Source organism: Marmota monax, unplaced genomic scaffold, assembly GCF_021218885.2.
Source record: "Marmota monax isolate L192 unplaced genomic scaffold, Marmota_monax_Labrador192_F-V1.1 WCK01_AAM20220418_F8-fsc00027, whole genome shotgun sequence".
NCBI classification, from domain to species: Eukaryota; Metazoa; Chordata; class Mammalia; order Rodentia; family Sciuridae; genus Marmota; species Marmota monax.
The window spans coordinates 9,643,551-9,664,640 of record NW_026694617.1 but is presented as its reverse complement, the minus strand read 5'-3'; the positions used below and the strand labels follow the sequence as shown (position 1 = coordinate 9,664,640).

The following is a 21,090-nucleotide window of genomic DNA, read 5'->3' as shown; positions in this document are numbered from 1 at the left end:
GTGATTCAACAAGGCTAAACCTAGAGTAAGTAGGGAAAAGTATGTAATCCACAAATTCCTATATGAGTGTATAACAGGTGATCATTAAAATATAGACAAATTAAAAAAAACTAGATTATCCACAGAAACTTGGGTAGGAATTGAATAATTTTGTTTTTAGTAGTGGATAATCTAAACCAGATCATTCTCAGGCTCCAGAAAGGATTTATTTCTTGTCTATGCATTATTCTAGAATTATGTTTAAAAAATCTTCTGATTTGGACCTTGCTGAGTGTACTTGGCAATGGTTCTTAGAGTGTGATAGCAGTAGCAGTATCACCGGGAACTTGTTGGAAATGCAAATTTTTTAGGCTGCAACTCAAAACTACAGAATCAGAAGCTTTGGGAACAGGGTTCAATTTGTGTTTTAACAACAGGATCCAATTTGTGTTTTAACATGCTCTCCATATGATTCCAATTAATCTAAAGTCTGAGAAGTACCATGGCAGGATGTGATAAATGACAGAGTATCAGTAACATCTATCTGTATGAATGTAAAAAATCTTCTCCATGTGAGAATAAGATATTCATATATATTGCACACTAGCTCATTGATTCTAAATTTCTCACTGTATTCTGAGTTCCTTACAGGGAAATCCCTTAGGTAACAGAGAATTCACAGTATGAACAATGTAGACTTTTCTGGTCTTGGACTTTAATCAACAAATGTTTGCTTGTGTGCAAGTTACCTGTAAAATGGAAATAATAATATCACCCTCTTTGTAAGTTGATTGTGAATATTATAAAGCACCTGGGACATACTAGACAGTCTAAAAGAGTTTGTTGTTGTTACTAGTATTTGTAAATTACAGTTATAATCACCATTGCTTCTATTACATGATGAACAAAGGTTACCCTGTGAATCTACAAATTATGTATGATCTTATTCATATTTCAAAGCAAGGTGTACCACTTGCTTTAAAATATCAACCCTACCACCTGTTGGAAGGTATTCAATAAACACCTTTTGAATAGCTGAGTGGAAAAATAGATCTATTAAAGTACATTGCACACAGTGGGGGCAGGGGAAAGGTCTCAGTAAAAACGTACATTTATGCACATGTCCATGTACAGTTCAGATTGTGAAGGATTGATAAAAATGGGGGTAAACAATACATTCCCTTTAAAAGGCAGCAGTGTGTAGTGAAATCAGAGAAAATGTATATGCTGGGGGAAGAGCCTAGAAAGAAAGTATCCCTGACAGTGATGGCAGAATTTTCTCAAAGGCTTGATATTAGGCACATTCAAGATTTTTCTAGAGTTTGGAGCTGGCAATTGGACTAAACACCAAAAAATTTGATCTAAGAAACCATTTTACAATATTATGTTAATTGGTCAGCTTGAATAATGTTTTTATTGAGCAGACTGCTTGCTTGACTGAATCAGCTGGTTATTTTTGCATAACCTTAATATCTGTCAAGTCACCCCAGCCCAGATAAATGCAAACTTTCTTAGCCTAATGGAGGCTTTTCTGCTTTTTTTTTTTTTTTTAATCTTCTGGGAAGGAAAATAGGAAACGTCCCTTGTTAAGTTATTTTGTTGAATACCTAAGTTCTTAGAGGATTATGCTTGGCTTATTGGCCATAGACTATTAACTGAATATATTATATTAGGTTATTATATTTGGCTTATTAGGCCAATTTTTCTAGTGCTCATATGTAAAATTCATTGTATTGTGGCAGAAATTTAGAATACAGATGATATTTTTAAAATGCCAAAGTCATTCTTAAAACACGCTTTTTAATTTGTATACTTTTATAACATTACTTTTACTTTGGCTCTTAAAATTTAGTTAGCCAAAAGGCTTCTAAAATATTCTAAGACTTTCTTTATTGTTATACATGACAAATTCCAAAAAACACAGATATTTTGGGAATTGGATATTTGATAATCACATTTGTGCTTCCTATAGTTTTCATACAGTGGTTCTTATGTTAAAAGAAAGCATTCCTAGAATGGAGATAGGTGGGTGGTGCAGGGTAAGCTTTCATGGGGGATGTGTGATATTTCAGAGGATGTATGCCCAGTAGGGGATCGAAGTAGGGCAGGACCAAGAGTCCTACACACAAAGTTCCCTGGAAGAGGGGCCTGAAGTCCTCCTAGTGCTGCTCTGAAGGTCTGTCCTGAATCCTGCATCAGGTCACCATTGCCCAGAGGTCGCCTTTTTAAATTCTCCCTGTTTATTGGATGATCAGTTCTCTGCATTCATGTTATCTGGGATATTTATTATTCTTATCAGTAGGAGTTAAAAACTAGTTATTAGTCCAAAAATGGGGTAGAGTGGGAGATGTGTCTATTAAATAATCAACTCCAAAGTTGAAACAGTGATCTTTGCTGAAGGAAGAGGACCACTGACAATAGATATAAAACGAATTCTCTGGACAACACACTGTATGACCATACTGATTAACCTGAACTTTCCAAAGAGTTCACACTATATGAGATTTTATACTTTACTAAAGAGACGAAAAATTGCTCAAAAGCATATTTAAAATTCATTCTGTAATTACCTATAAAGCCAGTTATGAACTGCACCAAATCACTCAAGATATCTTATAGTTATACCACATTATCCAGATTGTGCATCTGCTTTAGTCATGGTTATAAATGGTTTCTAGATATTTAATAAAAGATATTTTTGAAGGACAAAGATACAGTGACCATGAAGGATACTGGAAATACAGCAGTGTTAGTATTGAGAAAACTACAGAAGAGACTTCTATCATTATTTTCATTTTTGGTCCTGGGGATTGAACCCAGGGGTGCTTATCTGCTGAGTCACATCCCTAGCTCTTTTTATTTTGAGATAGGGTATTGCTAAGTTATCTAGGGCCTTGCTACATTGGTGAGGCTGGCTTTGAACTTGTGATCCTCCTCCCTCAGCCTCCTGAGTCACTGGGATTATAGTGTGTGCCACTGTGCCCAACCCTAAAGTTATTTTTAAGCAAAAAGGGCCCTGCCTTTCCAGGTGACTATTTTGACACAGAATGGGGAAGAGGAGTATGCCAACAATCAATCAGTGTTTCTGAGACACAACTGACGGTAATGTTTAAGTTGTGTGAAACTGAGAGCCATCCTGGCTTGGGTTGAATTGTGGCTCTCCAACCCATCAGGTATGTGACCTTAGAATTGCTCAATTCCTGAATTCCTTAGGATTCCCATCCATAAAGTTGGAAGAATAAAGTAACCAACTTCTAGAGATGCTGTGAAGATTCTATTAGCTAGATTTCTAAAAACGTTAGCCCAATGCCTGGAATATGATCAGTCACCCATGACATTAAATATTGTTAATATTATTAAGTGTGTATGTAGATGTATATGTACTTGATATAATCTTAATATTATTGTTTTCCCATTTTACAAATAGGTATGCGGTGTGTACTTAGGAGAATTAAGTAACTGGCGAGAAGATCAGAGAAAAAACAGGAAGCTGCTGGGTCAGAAGTAAAAATCAGTTACAAATCATAATATGTATCCTACTTCCTGTGTCAAATAAACAAAATATCTGTGACACACTTTAGTCAAGCTAGCGGAATCAGCTTGATCCCTCGTAGAGATTAAATAAATCAGATCTAGAAACCTGATTTTAATAAAATTTGCCAAGAATCTTTCTTTGAATTTACTGCTGTAATTAGTGCTCTCCATCAATTATTACTTACTTCCTGCATCCAGCCCCATAGTAGGTTTGTTTCCTGCTGATTTTGAAATTAGGCATGGCTGTGTGACTTGCTTTGGCTAATTCAATAGTCATGGGCCACTTCCAGGAAAGGCTTGGGGAGGCAGTGGGTGATCATGATAGCCCTTACCAGGCTTGAACAACTGGAAGTACATTGTCAAGATGAAGTTTCATCTCTAGACCAGTAACGGACCTGGAGCATATTTCACAAATATTCCTTGCTTTGAGCCATTGATGTTCAATTTCTGTTTAGCATAGAACAACCTGGCACTGAATAGCCAATAGGAAATTCTGAAGCTCATTATAAATAGCAAGAGATGCCAAATCATGGTTTCTCAGAGCTGAGTACACACCTTTTGTGCCCTTCGTTTGTCTGCTCTTTGATTCTGGTGGTAGATCCGACTGAAGTTGGAAACAATCACCGGAACTGGTAGAGCAATGACCAAGACGCCGCTCAGTGAACAGATGGAACCAAAAATCTTCCCCGCTATGGTTTTTGGCACCATGTCACCATACCTGAAGTAGAGAAAAAAAATGTCTATCATTTCAAGTCATGGAAAAGACACTTACACCTGTTACAAATAGATTTTTGTTTTATGTTAAATGATTTTTTGGGATACTTCTCTATTTCTACTTCATAACTATAATACACATGGCTTCAGATTTTAATAAAGCCAGAAATTATGAATATCTGGATATAAAAAGTTACCTTTCCACTTTGTAGAAAATGCTTCTAACATTTAGAAATCTCTTTGATTGGAAAATATTTTAAGCCAGATGAGGTAATGATAGCTCTTCAATTTGTCCTTTACATAATGTAGCACAGTTCTTTACATTTATTAATAGTCAATATTTCTGTGCTGAAATTATAGTCTAGATAACACACTTTTCCACTTAATTTTTTTTCAACATTGGATTGGTTATGAAATTGATGTACAAAAAGTAGGACATCACATTCTTTTCATCAGATATAATCATTTAAAAAATAAACTTTGCAAGGTCCCCATTAACCTTCACTTGTGAAACCCAATGGCCATTTCTCCATGATAATTTTAGTCTTTCATTTGTATTTGATTAGTTGATTATTCTCTCCTCAAATCACTTTTTGTTCTTGGCTTTAGTATTAGAAATGCTTTCAGTCATTCTCTTACCTCATTGGCTACCAGTTCTACTTCTTGTACTCTGGTTCCTGCCCCTTTATCTACCGTCTCAATTTTGGAGTATATTTAGGTCCCAGTCTCCAGTCCTCATGGTCTCCATATAAACTTTCTTCCTATCTGATATCATCCAATTCCGTAGCTTAAAACTATACCCTAATTTACATCCACAGCCCTGATATTTCTCCTGAAAATTGGACCCCTATTTTCAATAGTCTGATCTGATTCTTTCTACCCCTGGAAGCCTAGGAGCCAATTAAATCTTTTTTTTTTTTTTTTTTTTAGGAGAAAAGCTTTTAATGAAGTTATCAGCTAATATATTACATACAGTCTGTCTGCTCCAATTAAATCTTAAATAAGCCAAAATGAAAATCTTATTTCCCTAGCTTCCTCTGTCCCCACTCAAATCTGTTCCTCCAAGTTTTCCACCTATGATTAAATGGAGCCACAAATTCCTGGTTGCTCAAACCAAGATTGAAAGGGCCACATCCCAATTCCCAGTATCTATATCTTCTCTCTTAGTTAATAGTGTTGTCTCTGACCAACCCTAGCTCTCCCCACAACTGGAAATTGAATGCAGGGATGCTTTCACTGCTGAGTTATATCCCCAGCCCTTTTTATTATTTATTTTGAGAAGGGGTCTTGCTAAGTTCTTAGGACCTCACTAACTTGATAAGGCTGGCCTCAAACTTCTTGAACTTGTGGTCCTCTGGCCTCAGCCTCCTGAATCACTAAGATTACAGGCATGAGCCACTATTCCTGACCCAAATTAGCTCTTTAATAAAAGATAAACCTAGCTATGACTTTGATAAAATTATCAAATCTCATTTGGGTCTCTTACTCAGTCTCCACTTTGTCAGAATAAATCAAGCCATTGTCTTGTCCTGCCAGAGCCATCTTACCAGAACTTTCCACATTTACCACTATACAATTCATGCCAACATGGCAGCCAGAGTTGCAGGCACAGAAATGAAGATTAGGCAGTTTCAATTAACTCTCTTCAAACTCTCTGGTGGACTTGAAAATAAAATAAATCCAAACTTCTTACTTTTGCCTTCAAGGGACTACATCATTTAATTCTTGCCTATACTTCACACCACACTCCACCAAGATCCCTGTCTTCCGGCCACCCTGGCCATCGGGTCTTTTGAGTGTGTATACTCTCAATCTTCATCATTAAGTATCTCCAACCCAGAAGTTATTTTCCAGCCAGCTTCTTCATAGTAATCTTATTATTGCCTCTAATCATTCTCTATAACAATTTCCCAGTTAGTTACCTTCACCGTTATTATCCACAGATGTTATTTTCTTATTTATTAATTTACTTTTTTTTTTTTTGCTCCTCATAGACCCACCTGAAAATAAAATTGTCAAAGCAAGAGCCATTCTACTTTGTGTCTCACTAGCATAAAGCAGGCTTTTACCACATATTACTCGAATGAAAACATTTTCTGAATGTGGTCTATAGACAGAGTGAAATATGTTATACTCCATGTATGTATAATATGTCAAAATACACTCTACTGTCCTGTATGTCTAAAAATAACAAATAAAGAAAATATTTTCTGTTCTTTACTGAGTTTCTATAAGAGTTCAGCCATAAAGAAGGATGAAATTATGGCATTTACCAGTAAATGGATGGGACTGGAGACTATTATGCTAAATGAAATAAGTCAATCCCCAAAAACCACAGGCTAAGTGTTCTCTCTGATAGGAGGATGTTACCACAAAATAAGGGAGGGGAGAGGAAAGAATAGAAGTTCAATGGATTAGACAAAGGGGAATGAAGAGAAGGGTGGGTGGGAATAGAAAAGACAGTGGAATGAATCAGATGTAAGGTTCCTATGTTCATGTATGAATACACAACTAATGAAACTCCACATCATGGACAGTCACAGGAATGGGATCTTAATTAGAATAAAAAGTTATACTCCATGTATGTATAATATATCAAAATACACTCTACTGTCCTGTATGTCTAAAAATAACAAATAAAGAAAATATTTTCTGTTCTTTACTGAGTTTCTATAAGAGTTCATTCCTGGGGAAGGCAGGAGGGAGGAGGTGTACATTACAGCTTGAGGGAACCTCAGAAATGACCAATATTACTAACATTATTCTTGTGAGAAAACATTGGTGTGTTAACATGAAGATGGAAGTTGTTAAGGAATTGTCCCAGGACAGGCTTGTGAGAGTAACAGAAAGCAAATCTGACTGGCACTGCATTAGATGACCCCACAGGGATCTGATCCTCTGCTTTGAAGAAGCAGTTACTTATTTTTGTTGGTGTTTGTGGGGGATCAGCAGTTAAGCAATACACTGTAACTGTAATTCCCACAAGATTCTGGTCAGAGAATGATGGTACTGCTTTAATTTGTAGTACAACAATAATAATAATTTAAGAACCAGAATATGGGGTCCATATTAAACAAGTTTTTTTTTTCTGTATTCTAACTGGGAAGTTATATCATAATCTAAAGATTATGTTAATGAGGAAGCAGTCAGAGCTTAAAAACAAACAAAAAAAAGAGACCTAGAAAGTGAGTTAAAAGGACTTGAGGACATTCTTACAATGGAGATATGTCTGTGGGCTTTAGAAGGTCAGCTCCTTCTTGTACAATACTGTGTGCCCATGAGCCAATTTCTACAGTTCACCTTGAGTGCCTGGCTATGTTTTATAAGCATCTACTTTCTCTTTTCACTGACTGTGTAGTAGGCCCTAGAGAATATGTGCCCCGCCCCACCCCCACATTTAAGAGAAGGGATTTGATTTGAATGCCTACCAATTAAATTTTAGGAAGTTTTTATCCAAAGAAAAGTAAATGAAACCCATTTATTTGTCATAGGCAGAGAAGACAAGCATTAGAGTCCATGTGATCCAAGTAAACCTTTAAAAAGATAAATATATACAGCAAAGAGATAAAATGAATAGTAATGAATCCATCCCATAGTTTCTCCTGCCCATCTCTACAAGATTATTTTAAATTAGTTTTTTACTAACTTGTTTTGCAATCTATGTGCATTATGTCATAGAGTAGGCAAACCCAGAAAACTTGTTCACTATTACGGCAAAATTTACAACGTAAAAAGAAGTCATGGTTTAGTTGTGAGGTGTCTCCCAAGAGCTCATATGTGAGACAATGCAAGAAAGTTTAGAGGCGAAATGATTAGGTTATGAGAACCTCAATTTAATCAGTGCATTAATCCACTAACAGGGGTTAATTGGGCAGTAAGTAGGCAGGTAGGGTGTGACAATAGAAGGCAGATCACTGGGTGCATAACTTTTGGGGTTTATATTTTGTTCTTATGAGTGGAACTCTGCTTCCTGACTATTGTGTCCTATGATGCTTTCATCTTTGATTCCCTTCCACCATGATGTTCTGCCTCACCTTGGGCCCAGAGCAATGGAGTTGGCCATCTATGGATTTTGACCTCTGAAACCCTGAGCTCCAAATCAACTTTTCCTCTGTGATAATTGTTCTTCTCTGGTCTTTTGGTTACAGTGGAAATGAAGCTGACTAAAACAGGAAATGATGCAGTTTGTTAAAAGGCTGCAAATTTATGGGCCAGAATAATCCATAAAGGAAAAACAGATGATGAATACACAGGGGTGGTTTAAAGTAATAAAGCTATGCTAATCTGAAACAAATAAAATGATATTTCTTATATACCTTTACCACATCTGTTTTGCAATCCAAATTCCTTTGACATCCAGAAAGTGTTGATAAGCATTTGAGATGACTGGGTGGGAAATGAGAAATGGTGGGAAGAGGAGGGAACACATGGATCGTTGGTGGGTAAATCTCTCATCGTTTGACTCCAGTAGAGAGACAGAACTTTCCCACATGGTAGCCAACTAGGATGATCCCCAAGGCTCTGCTGTTGTGTGACAGGGCAGTGGGAGATGGTGCAAGAGCACAGGAAGTAGAACAGGCAGGGTGCAAGATTGTCCAGGTTGTCCTGTGATTACTGACGTGAGGACAGCCTGAGCTGGTGGCCTCTCCCAAGATGTGTCAGCCTCCTCCTTCGGCACCCCCTCCATACTGCACAGATGGCCCACAGGCTCTTCTCGCTGCTCCCTTTGCTTTCTAGATTCAGGAGTGCTGTTGATGTTTGTAACATGTTAAGTATGTTTTGCTCATTTGAATATGTTGGAGGATAAATGAAAAAAATATAGTGTGATTTTTATGTTTTTACATTATCTATTTTGTCTCTCTTCTCACTTAAGAATGATCTGGAGAAATGGAAATAGGGAGTTTTCATCTGCAAAAACTTGTCACTGGGCATAGAATCTGCTGGGGATAAGAAATATCTTTCTGACAAAAACAGCTGCTGTCCTTTGTTTAGCAAAGGATTTGTTTTTTAAAACCAATATTCAGACTCATAGCAAGAAGCACAATAGCCTTATCCACTTCAGGAATTAGATCCTTCTGAAACCCTGTGGAGGACATGCTTGGAACACAATGCTTTATCATGAGAAGTGACACTTATGTCAAAAGGATCATTTAAAGTTTAAAGGGTTCCTGAAATATCACCATCTTTTAATGATTAATTTCTACCTTACGCAACTTGGTTACCTATTGATATATTATTCTTTATATTCCATAAAACACACGCCAGCCAATTTTTTCCTGACTCGTTCTTCTTAAATTTATGCTAAGCCTGGTAGTATTATACATTTCATTTTTTTCCCCTGTTTCTCTTCAGAACTTAATATTATGTCTTCAGCCTTCAAAAATTCATTTCCCCAAAGCATTACACTAAAATATTAGGTGGATGTGTTTATGTTCATATATTTAGCAAAATTAATTATAAGACTACAAACAGTCCCAAAGATCAAAAAAAGATAAATATTGAGTTCTTAAAAAGCACGGAGACGATAGATACTATAATGAGAGAATAACTACCCAGAAGTTTTACATAATAAAGCGACTTGCACTTTGTTATTGAAATAAAACTTTTCCCATCCCCTTACTTTTCTCTGCTTCTTCTACATTCTTTCTCCTGTAGTCCCAATGTTGCTACAGACACCCAGGTTTCTTTCTGCTCCTTCCCACACTGGACATCTGTCAGCTTATTGCTCTTTTTCTTTCTCATATCAGTAAAAAGGTACGCTATGAAGTCGTGGTTCACAAAACTAAATGTTAATTCTAAATTTGCAAGTTCAAATACACTTGGCTACAATGACAACTTTTGCTCTACGTTAAAAATCATATTTGTGGAAGACCAATTCCTCAGAAAATAATTTCTGTTTTTTTGAAGACTTCAATTTCAAATATTGTTCAAAAATTCCATGCAAAAATCCTTAAATTCTGGCATGTACTCTACTTACTCAATGCCAAAAAAGTAGTACAAACTGGTTAACTCAGGCAGACAACTTAAGTGAATTTATCTATCTACCTAATCTATCCATCTGTTCATTCATCCATCCATCCATCTATCCATCTTCCCAATGTATCAAGTAATATTAAAATAGGAAGTATGCCTAGTTTTTAAACATATTCCAAACCAAATTTTATAAATACCTACTCAATTTCCCTATTTAGCAATTCTTCCGAGATCATATGGTTAGAGTGTGGCTGTTTTTAGATCTCAAGCAGAAATATTGCCTTGAATTTTCTTCCATAGTCTATGAACTCAGTACTGTCAGATTCCTGGCTTTTTTTTCATACAGATTCATTTTTCTACTATTTTATTTGAAGAATTTGTAGGTTCATCTGATAAAGGAGAAATGTAATATAAAATAAACCTCCCCAGCTAAGGCATGACTTTCCATCTATGAAACTATTTCCCATGGATACTCAGAGAGGAAAAAAAATAATGTATTTTATAAACAATCACAAAGTTGCAAGAAATTCACATACAGCAGGAGGATGTTAAAATAAACCTTGATGCTTAGTGTAACTCAATCTCTTCCTCTCTCTCCTTCTCTCTTTTTCTACAATGAAAAGTCATAAATTGCCATGTATATGGAATAAAATGGATGGATCCTGTGTGGGTGCACAGAAGCCTCGGAGCATCCTGAAGGTTATATGGGGCAGGTGCAGGGTCCATAAATACTGTAACTCAACGTGTATAATAGTTAAAAAAAAAAAAACTTCAGATGGGTCATAAATCAGTATTGGGTGGTATATCTGAAAAACAGGTACCCTTAAAAAAGTTAGATGAAGGCAAGTAGGTGTACAATATCCTGGTGAAAGTCATTAGCTGATAGTGTGTGTTTATGTACTTTAATTATTGATTTTGTGTTATAATCTTCTTTCGGACCAGAGTGTTAGTCCAAGAATTCTAAGAAAAAATTTCTTCTGACCTGGAAACTGGATCACTTCTTAACCAATAATTCTACCCCTTAGGGTCTCATGGATTTTCTGCCATCAGTTTGGTATTCTAGAAGGATCAGGGTTTGATGAATAATTTTTATAGTAGATGCAATGTTTGCAAATAGCAAATGACTCTTTAAAATGTTTCTGTATGACACCTGCCTGTGGTATAAAACTTGTTTGCCAGAGGTGTGCTGGTTTTACTTCCATAAGACAGATTCCTTTTTAACATTTTAAAATAAGTGTTTGCCTAAAAACTGCCTGATTTTGTATCTGTCTCCTTTGCCTGGAGGTTCGATTCTAGCTCTATTGGATAACCTGAGAATTTTTTTTTTACTAGACCATATATATTATTTAAAGTATTCTATGTTATCTCTTATTTCAGCCAAATTTCAAGCTATTATTCTTTTCAAAGAGTATTTAAAAAATCCCTTTCTAATATTTACAATACTAACCATCTTAGCATCTGTTAAATAAAAGAGAAAGTCAGAGAATTCCCTTTTCTAATTAGAGGCTTTTAGATGAGTGTCATGAACTTTTAAGAAATTCATGGATAAAATTCAGTTGAGTCATGTTAACTCCATGGCAGTGTATATTTTTATATGTATTGTTCTGAAAAGAGCTTTCTTCTCTAGTTTTTGCTGTTCTGTGGATCAAACCGAGGACTTTGTGTATGCTAGACAAGCACTCTACCCCTGAGCTATATCCCTATCCCTGAAGAATTCTTTAAAAATTAAATTATTACCCACAATAAAAAATTAAAAAAAAATAAAATAAAATAAAAAAAATTAAATTATTAATTTTGATTAAATTATAAAGCCTTTATTAAATTATCAAAAGTTTTATGGCTCAAATAATGTTTAACTCATAATTTTAATGCTTAAATGCTTAAATGGATATCAGTGTCATATACTGTCACTGTAAAGAATCTGAATTCAATTGCACAAAAGGGAATGTTGTAACAATATCACCATTATTTTATGGCTGCAGAAACAGCAAATACCCACTAGGGGGCATAAAAAGCTAAATGAAAGTTTGGAAACAAACCAGGTCTTTTCTGGTTTTCACAAGCAGAGAGTGAGAAAAGTATTTCCAGTAAGTTGCTTGTGCCGATTCCTGATCTTTGCCTACACACATTCAACATTTAGGAAATATTGTTGACATCTTTTTCTTCTAGAAATAGGGGAAGAGAACAAAATCTGAACAATTTCACAGAGTATCTAATTTCAAGGTGTTTCCAAAAGGATACAACATAATTCTGACAACATGTTGTGTTTCTTTTTTAAAGATGAGTAATTTTCTATAATGTGAGATATCACCAAAGCACAATTTTAAACAAGAACCCATTATCAGGGGCCCTCAGTGTGATAATTAAGGTAAAGTAAAGAAATGGATTTGTGAATAGAAAGGGGGAAAATAAAGGAAATAACTAAGCTGCTTTTAGAACATCTAACCAGCATTTATATACTAAGTCCTCAGTATTCAATTTCATTTTGGTTTAGCTGCCACATTCCTTTGGTTTGTACCTTTTAAAAACAATTTTTTTTCTGTCTCTTACTTTCCCTCTTGTTTTTCACTTCTTACGTCAACAAACGAAGGCTTTATAAGTTATAAATGGACCATAAGACTATGACCTAATACCTAATACGTTATTTTTTTCCTAAATGAATGCCATCAGTAAAAGGCTTACTGTTTTCTTATTTTCAAAGTGAATTTTACATAACTTTTTAAAAAATTATGAAAATATATTTATGATTGATTATAGTGAGGAACACATTAAAAGCAAACAAACAAAACCCAAACACCCCACTGGGTACTGGCTTTCCCAGCTGTGGGATTCCCAGAAATGTGTTCCTCTGCTACGGGTGTCTAGTTTTTGTTGCTGGGAACTCATTTCACCTTCAAATATCTTCACATTCCCTTCTACATTCTATCTACCACCTGCAGGAAGAAGTTCAGGCTCCTTATCATGATATGATCTTCACATCTCTTCACCACTTGGCTACCTGTCCTCCTCATGCTCCCAGGCATGCCCTCTAGTCTGATTGAAACAAATAGCTTTCTAGTAGTAGAACATACTGTGTCCTTCTATTGCTCTATCCCTTGGCAATATGATCCTCTCAAGAATAATCCTCTTTGCGTTCCTCCTGCATAAATCCTTGGGATAAATTCCAATTTTATACTGATAAAGCTCAAACATCAGTTGTCATTTGCAGAACTTCTTGCCTAATTTCTCTTTACCTGGTAAGAGTTTTCTCGATAAACCATGTGGACCATGTGGACCATGAGGTCAAGGATCAGGTCATCATTATTAACTCAAGTTTAGCACAGACCTTGTCCTGTGCTGAGCAAATAGTTGGAACTCAATAAATGTTTATTGCTTAAATAAATCCTCAAAGAAAGGTCTGGTGGTAAACAATAAAATAGGATGGAGGGGAGATACTCCTCTACTGCTCTTTTTCTCTTAACCAGATTTCCTATTTTTCTCCTCCAGGCTCAGCAACATCTCATCTCCTCAATTTTTCTAAATTCCACTCTGGGTGCATAGATGAAGTGCCCAGCATAACCTGGTTCTACACTATTAATACATCTTGCTTTTTATACTCAGAGAAACCATTTTTAACCTAGATGCTTTTAAATGAAAACAGAATTGGAAAGACCTGACACTTTTCCTGTCCCTACCTGCTTCCCAATGTCATATGGATAAGAAACATGAATCTGACCAGAATTTTGAGACACAAATCACCCCAAATTTGACAGATTTTGTAATCTCAAATGCCCAACAATATGAATGAATGCTGACTCCTTGTTCTCTCTGTCTCAGATAAGATCCTGGGAAATGGTTTACTGGATGCTACTCATCTTAAATAGTGAACACTAGCAATCCTCTGGAAATTCCATTGTGTGGTTTTCATTTTTCTTAACAGGTTCACTCTGGTTATACCCTAGCAGTATATTGGAAGTAATATGTTTGTCTTCCATCAAAAGTAAATCCATCAGGTTCTAGCAAATGCCTGATCCTTTTTACTTTGGTTGATGAGACCAGCTGCAGGATTATGTGTTTTGGTTTTGCATCCCAAAGGGCTTCATCTAACACTGTCAGAGCTTCTCTCACACCAGGGACTTCCTTCAGTCACCTGCTGCTGTAGCTTCCTATCTCTTCCTTTGTTTTGAAAGGTAGTGCTGTTGGATGCCACTCCCCACTGAGCAGGGTTCCAGTCTGTTTTCCTCAAGGCTGTGTCCCAAGGAACCAAATCACTAAGCCACTTGGACAGTGCAGTTCATAAACCTGTCTTCTTATAACCAGCCACCTCTCTTTCACTTGCTGACACCTCTGAACTGGTTTACTGCTTACAATTCCATTCTAAGACTCCTTGGTGGACTTTGCAATGGAGGAAGGATGAGCTGGCCCCAGGATTAGGGCTGCAGTGTGGTTTTTGAGGAGAATGTCAGACACGCAGCTTAAAAGCAAAAAGTAGAGCTGTTTATTGTGAATGTTTTTTTAATTTTTCTCACCTAACTTTGCAACCTAAAACCGATTAGCTATTATAGGCCTCATGACAACTTCAAGTCGTCAATAAGTATTTGCCTATTTTATTTTCAACTGTACTTTTTAAATTACTTATGGATAATCCAGTAATGACCTAACACATCTCTTATTTCTAATTCTGCCCACTTAGACCTGATCATTTTGCTGCCTATTATCTACTTCTTAAGTCTCATGGAGAAGAATATACAGAAATTTAACTGCCAAGGAGACTTGGTTCTCTACTGGGGCAGAGAATGAGGCACCTTGTGGCAGCAGTAGTATCTGAGATGACGGTTCTGCAGATACTAGTTGTGTCCCTTCTGGCAGATCTGACCTGCCCCACTATTCTATCCCCTTACCCAGCTGACCACCCAGGCAGGCCAAGGCAGCTCCTGTCGTGGTCAGATTGGAGCTGACCACCACAGCACTGGTGCTCCCAAGGCACACAGCCAGGTTGCTGTCCTGCCTGGTTCTTTCCTTGCCTGTGTAGTGCTCTCCCTTTTCACTGACCAGGGACTTCTTCCCTGCTAAACAGGTCAAATTTTTTAAGCAAAAATAAATTAACAATAATGTTTCATGTAAATAGGCACAATTGTTTAAAGAGAGAGAGAGAGAGAGAGAGAGAGAGAGAGAGAGAGAGAGAGAATGAATCAGAAAAGCTTTAATTTAACCACCCAAAGAAAGCCAGGCATTGCCACTAAAATTCTAGTCTTCAATTTAACCTAGAGAGTTTCTAAGTCTTTAAACAAACTGTGTTTTTGATGAGAATCCCAGGGCCTGTATTTACATTAGAGATGTTTTCGGAGAACAGTTCCTTCCTGATCAATGTGAGACAAAGTTATCTCCTGAGATTAAATGAAGATACTCCATACTCTTAGTGTTTAGATTCTTTTGCCTCTCTTTAGAAATGAAAATGTTGAGCAAATGGTTATTCTTCCTATTAACTATGATAAACATATGTAAAGGGGCCTTAAGTTCATTGCCCTACCTGTGAATTTCTGCTCTGTCAGAAGTCTGTAAATGCTCTTATGGTTGCCCTCTGATTGTATCTATATAAAAACACTATTGCAAAACAAAAACATAACTTGCATTTGTTCATATGTGAATACAAGACCAGTGAAACTCCATATCATGTACAACTACAAGAATGGGATCATAATTAGAATAAGGAATACTCCATGTATGTATAATTTGTCAAAACACACTCCACTATCACATATATCTAAAAAGAACAAATAAAATCAAGCAAAAAAAGCACACCTGCTTGCACATAAACCAACTGAGAAAGAATCTTCTACAAAAATTATTTTCCTCAGGTTTCATTTTAAGGAAAAACAGGAGAAAAGTTATGTGAAAGCTAGAAATTATTATTATTATTTTAAAAATTCCTGAATATATCTTAAGCAAATTCAATGTATATGTTTCACATGTCTTTGCATGTTCCTATCTACACAAAATGTTCTGGAAATGATATTAGAAAATAAGCACCTTACTTTTAAAATAATAAAGTTTTTGTTCAGGGTCTGGGCAGGAATACAGAAACCACTTGAAGCACATTCACAGAATGAATTTACTGGATGGAATTTTCATCACTCAGGCAATGGAGTTGCTGAGGCTTGTGGATAAATCACGAGTTGCCAGTAGCAAGAAGCCACCACCCAGCAGGAGGCTGGGGGGAAGAGAGATGAGAAAATTTGGGGGCTCAAGAACAGAGTCTTGAATGAAAGGTGGAACCATTCCAAGCCTTTGCTATGGAAAGAACTAGGATCACAAAGCAGGGTTAGCAATGGCCTTGGGAGATGCAAAGGAATACACTAACTGGTTCCTCCTCCAACCCCTTTCCCATCTCCTGCCAATGCCTTTCATTGACAGAACTAGCAGAAAATCAGGATATGCCAGCCCTGGAAAAGCAGCCAGATGGCATCTGGACAGCTAGTGAGAGGCACTGTCATTTGGAACCCCGGGGCACTTCCTCCAAAGCTGTGCTTTGCCTACCTCACCACAGCTCATGGCCTAGGTCTATTCTAGTTCCAAGATGTTAGGGTACAGACACAAAGTTGTTATTTATCTTGTTGATTCCAACCTTCCTACCCTAAAAGGCAGAAAATTCTGTTTTCCCAGCATTAGAGACTGATAGTCTTTCTCTGGGTACCAGTATTCTATGTCATTCCACCCTGTTCTTAAACTATTAAAAGCAATCCAGCCCTTCCACCTGAAAAACTAAGGGAAGGTCAGACATCCTATTAGGGCAGGCTTGAGGCTTTTCAGTTTTTGTCAAGCATGTCCATCTCAATCAAAGATCAAGCTAAAGAACCAAAATATCTGTTTTGACAGAGTGTGTGTGGGGTGGGGCTGGGGGGCAGAGTTAAACACAAAGCAATATTATTGAGATGTAAATGAACTCTGATGATTATAAAATGTTCCACTTGTATCTAGTGTTTAATGAGAGCTGGTCCCTGGGGCTTCCACGCCTCCTGGAGACTAGGTGTCCACAGGGCCTCTGCATAGAAGCTGTCATCCTGGAGCTGAATTCTCCAACAGATCACTGGGAAGGTCATCCCTAGTCACTTAGAGCCTTTTCATAAGAGCAGGTGAATATATGTGAAACCAAGTCACCATTAAAAGAAATACAGTTCCACAATTAGTTCAGTTGCTCATGAGTCTTTTTATTGCAGAAGTTTTGTTTGGTATGTTGTTATTTTTGTTGTTGGTTTTTATTACGGTAATGAAAGTCTATAGCTAAACATGCCAGGGACTGGCTGTTAGTTATAAATTTAAATAAAGACAAAATATTCCTATGTTTAAAGGAGAATCTAAAAGATTGCTGATGAGGGTTTTTGCAATAAAATAAAAATATATGATATGCGCTTTAAATTAAATACAAGAAAGAACATAATGATTCTATTATAGGTGTCATTAACACGAATAGCTAGAATACCCTTAAAATATGTTTGACAATGTGATGTTTCTACCACTAATGAGGGCTTATGATAATGGTTTATTTACAGTTGTTGGGTAAAGGCTGTTGGGTTTTTTAGTACTTCACTAACCTCTGATCAATGAGATCAATGTGATTGATGTCTCCATGGAATCAGTTGTGGTTGATTTTAATTATGAGAAGAGGCTTCTAAAACTTAAAACAATAAATGTGTGTCTCTAGAAACGTATGCTAGTGGCTTTAAAAATATAATGAAATTGTCTGCTTACGTGAATTGCACCTGAATTCATGAACTTCCACAAACAAGAAAATAAAATAAACTAAAGCAAATATTTCTTAAGTATATTTTTCTCCCTTTTCTTCCACCCTCAAAAATTTATCTAGTTCCTATAAGGAGTAGGTTCTTTGATGATGATAAATTACACACTTGGTTCTTCCTTTAACAAAAGATCTCCTACCTTCTTTCAAGTTAAAACAATAAACAAGTAATTGAACTCTGATTTTTAGGTCTCTAAATGTTGATATGAACTTTTTTCTTACACCTTCAAGATACAAGGTCATTGCTTGCATTCTGGGCTCCACTGGGTCTAACTTCTGCAGGAACCAGTTGTTAATGATTTCATGTACACCTCTGCTATTCACCCTAAAGAGAACCTGCCCAATGACTTTCTCTCAAGTCTCAGCAAGCCACTTTTTCTAATTCTCAGTTGTTTCTCAACTATGTTTTAAAAGATGTAAACAATGTCATTAGGTTGCCTACATTGTTCCTAATACCCTCATTTAGAGCTTTCTTTTTGTAAAGGTCAAGGTGTTATGGTTTTGACTTTATGGGACTCACTGCTTTTGCTACAAGTACTCACATTTATTATTATAGAAGAGAAAACATCCTACATAATCCATAGATGAATAAGGGTGATCATAATCTAGTAAACCTTTATGGACACTACCATTTGAATTTCATATTAATTTTACATGTCCAGAAATATTATTCTTCTTTTGACATTTTTCCAACCACTTAAATGTACAAATTTTTTCTAAGTTTTCAAGCAGCATGGAAACAGGAGATGGGCTGCACTTGATCTGTGGGCCACAGTTTGCCTAACCTTGACTTCAAAGAACTATTCTTTGTGTAAACAACTTTGGAAAGTTTAAGCACTGTTTCTTCTAGAAGGGTTTAAAACCATTCATTCAGTGAAATAAGATTTCGATAGTGTTAAACATTTTTTTTTCCAGACATTTTCTGTTTCTTGACTTTAGGAAATAGACATTTTGTGAAAATAGGATGGAGATACCTACATATCCCACTTATCTGTCTCTTCCCACTATTGCCCTGCTCCACCATTACTGGAGGCCTTCTGTGAACAGGTTTGCCTCCAATGAATGGGACAATAAGCTGACTGCCCTGCTTGCTCTCTTGCATTTATCTAACACTGGTGCAGAAGGTAGGGGGAGGCAGCATCATGTTCCAAACTCTGTGCTAAGTGTGGGAAGGCAGAAATTAACAGCAATAGTCCTTTCTCTTAGTGACCTCTAGAAGGGAGAGAGGAAGCGCAAGAAATAAAAAGAAAGTGTAATAACTGCTGCAGTAGACATGATTGTGGATTTCTTGGGAATTGAGTGCACTTGGAAAATGCTCTATGAGAAGGCAAGATTTGAATTGAATCTAGAAAAAATAAAAAGGAGCTAGTCAAGCAATAAATAGAAGGGCTATGTTGTTGAGAGGCTTCTAGGCAACTCTAGCAACAGGTGGTCTTGTGACCGGGTGGAGTATCTTGCTCTAATGATACAGAGATGGCTTCTATTCAACTCATCTCAGATGCCTGCTTGTACTACTTAAATTCCGCAATCAGAGACTTATTCTAAGAATTCTTATCTTTAATAAAAAATACAATTGTTCTTAAGAGCCGTAGCACATTCAGCCTTTGAATTCATATGTGCATCTCTGAGATTTGATCCGTTTATCAGTTTGTTTTTTGAAGACAGGTTTTTAATGGGTAGAAGTTAGAGAAATTTACATCCAAAGATGAGGAGGACAGGCCAGAAATGAAGGTTGGAACACAGAAATTCAAACTTGTGTTATTTGAAAGTTTTAGCCAGGGCTGGTTGTGCCTAGAAAAAGCTTCTTTTCCATGAACTGACTTTGAAAAGGATATCTGTTTGCCTAGCAAGAGTGAAAGGAGCCGGCCATTATGCCTTAGAGACCCTGTATTGATCTTAGCAGACAAACCACTAAATAGAACTTGACTGCTACACAATGGAGGATTAATTCTCCCATCAGCATAAGCCCATGGTGGGCATGTTAATACCCATTTATGAAAGCACCCTCTGTGTGTGCAGAGATCAGAACCTAATAAACAAATTAATGCAGGGAATTGAAACAGGAAAATGACCATTTTTTTTTCTTTATATTAAACTCAATGAAATGAAATCAGAAAAAAAAATACCTTTTTAAAAACATAACTTCCTGACTTTTATTTATCACTGTTTATACAGTATAGCATCAATTGTTTTTTTTTTTAATTGTGGAAGAAATAAAATATGGGCAAAAAAAGTTTTTCTTCCCCTTGGTGAAGATTTCTTATTGAGCTTTCCCAAAAAATTATAGAAGATTTGAAATCAGAGTGAAGCTAGGTAAATAGGAACTCTGGATCACTGAGGAAAGTGAGCATCTTGAATGGAATTGTGCTTACTGGAGTGCAAAAGGAAAAAAGTTCAGTATTTGTCTCAGTGATCTCCAACCAATTTAATATTTCAAAAAAGAAATAAATGATTGTTTTCTTAACTTGATTGAATAAGAATGTATACAAGTTTAACTCTTTCCTTTGTAATTAATGACACATGTCAGGTCTACAAGTGGCTTTCAGAAAAGCAGGAGCGTGAAGAAATTGCACACAAAGTTGTATGTTGGTTTTAACATCAAGTCAGATAATATTTTGGCTCCTATGAGGTGTGTCACTCTGTACTTACTAACACTTTAAAGACAGGATGTGAAACCATAGTGGTATGTTTTCATTTTAGGATGTATTCTTTTTCTCATGATATGTGTGGCATGCTATTTTATCTTCCCCTCCATTTTCCTACATACAAAAAAAAACCCCAAAACCAAAAAACAAAAAACAAAAACAGTAATCTTGCAGTAATTGTAATTCTTGGGTCCTGACATAGTAAATGGCTTTGAAAATAAATGTAATGATTTGGTTTTAGCCTTGTTCCTACCTCTGCATACACAGCATCTACTCTTCAGGTAGGGATGTTGTCAGAGAGCTGAAGCATCTTCCTCTCATAGAGTAAAGGATCCAGATAAGAGTACCCAGCAGTTAAAGGTTCTTATTGACAGCAAAGAGTAAGTGTAGCAGTATTTCCCTTTCTTTCATAAACTGGATATTTAAGACCAATTAGTTTTAGATGGATTGGACCATGCTTGAATAATT

At 36.4% G+C, this 21,090-nt stretch overlaps 1 protein-coding gene across 4 annotated transcripts in view; it reads right to left on the bottom strand.

Annotated features, from left to right (window-relative positions):
• Positions 1 to 21,090, bottom strand: part of Kcnd2 (potassium voltage-gated channel subfamily D member 2) — a 457,488-nt gene that overhangs the window by 13,060 nt on the left and 423,338 nt on the right. For all 4 annotated transcript variants that reach the window (XM_058572127.1, XM_058572128.1, XM_058572129.1 and 1 more), the window contains one exon: positions 4,069 to 4,231. In XM_058572127.1, the coding sequence (XP_058428110.1) occupies positions 4,069 to 4,231 (163 nt within the window). The remainder of the gene's footprint in view (positions 1 to 4,068; positions 4,232 to 21,090) is intronic.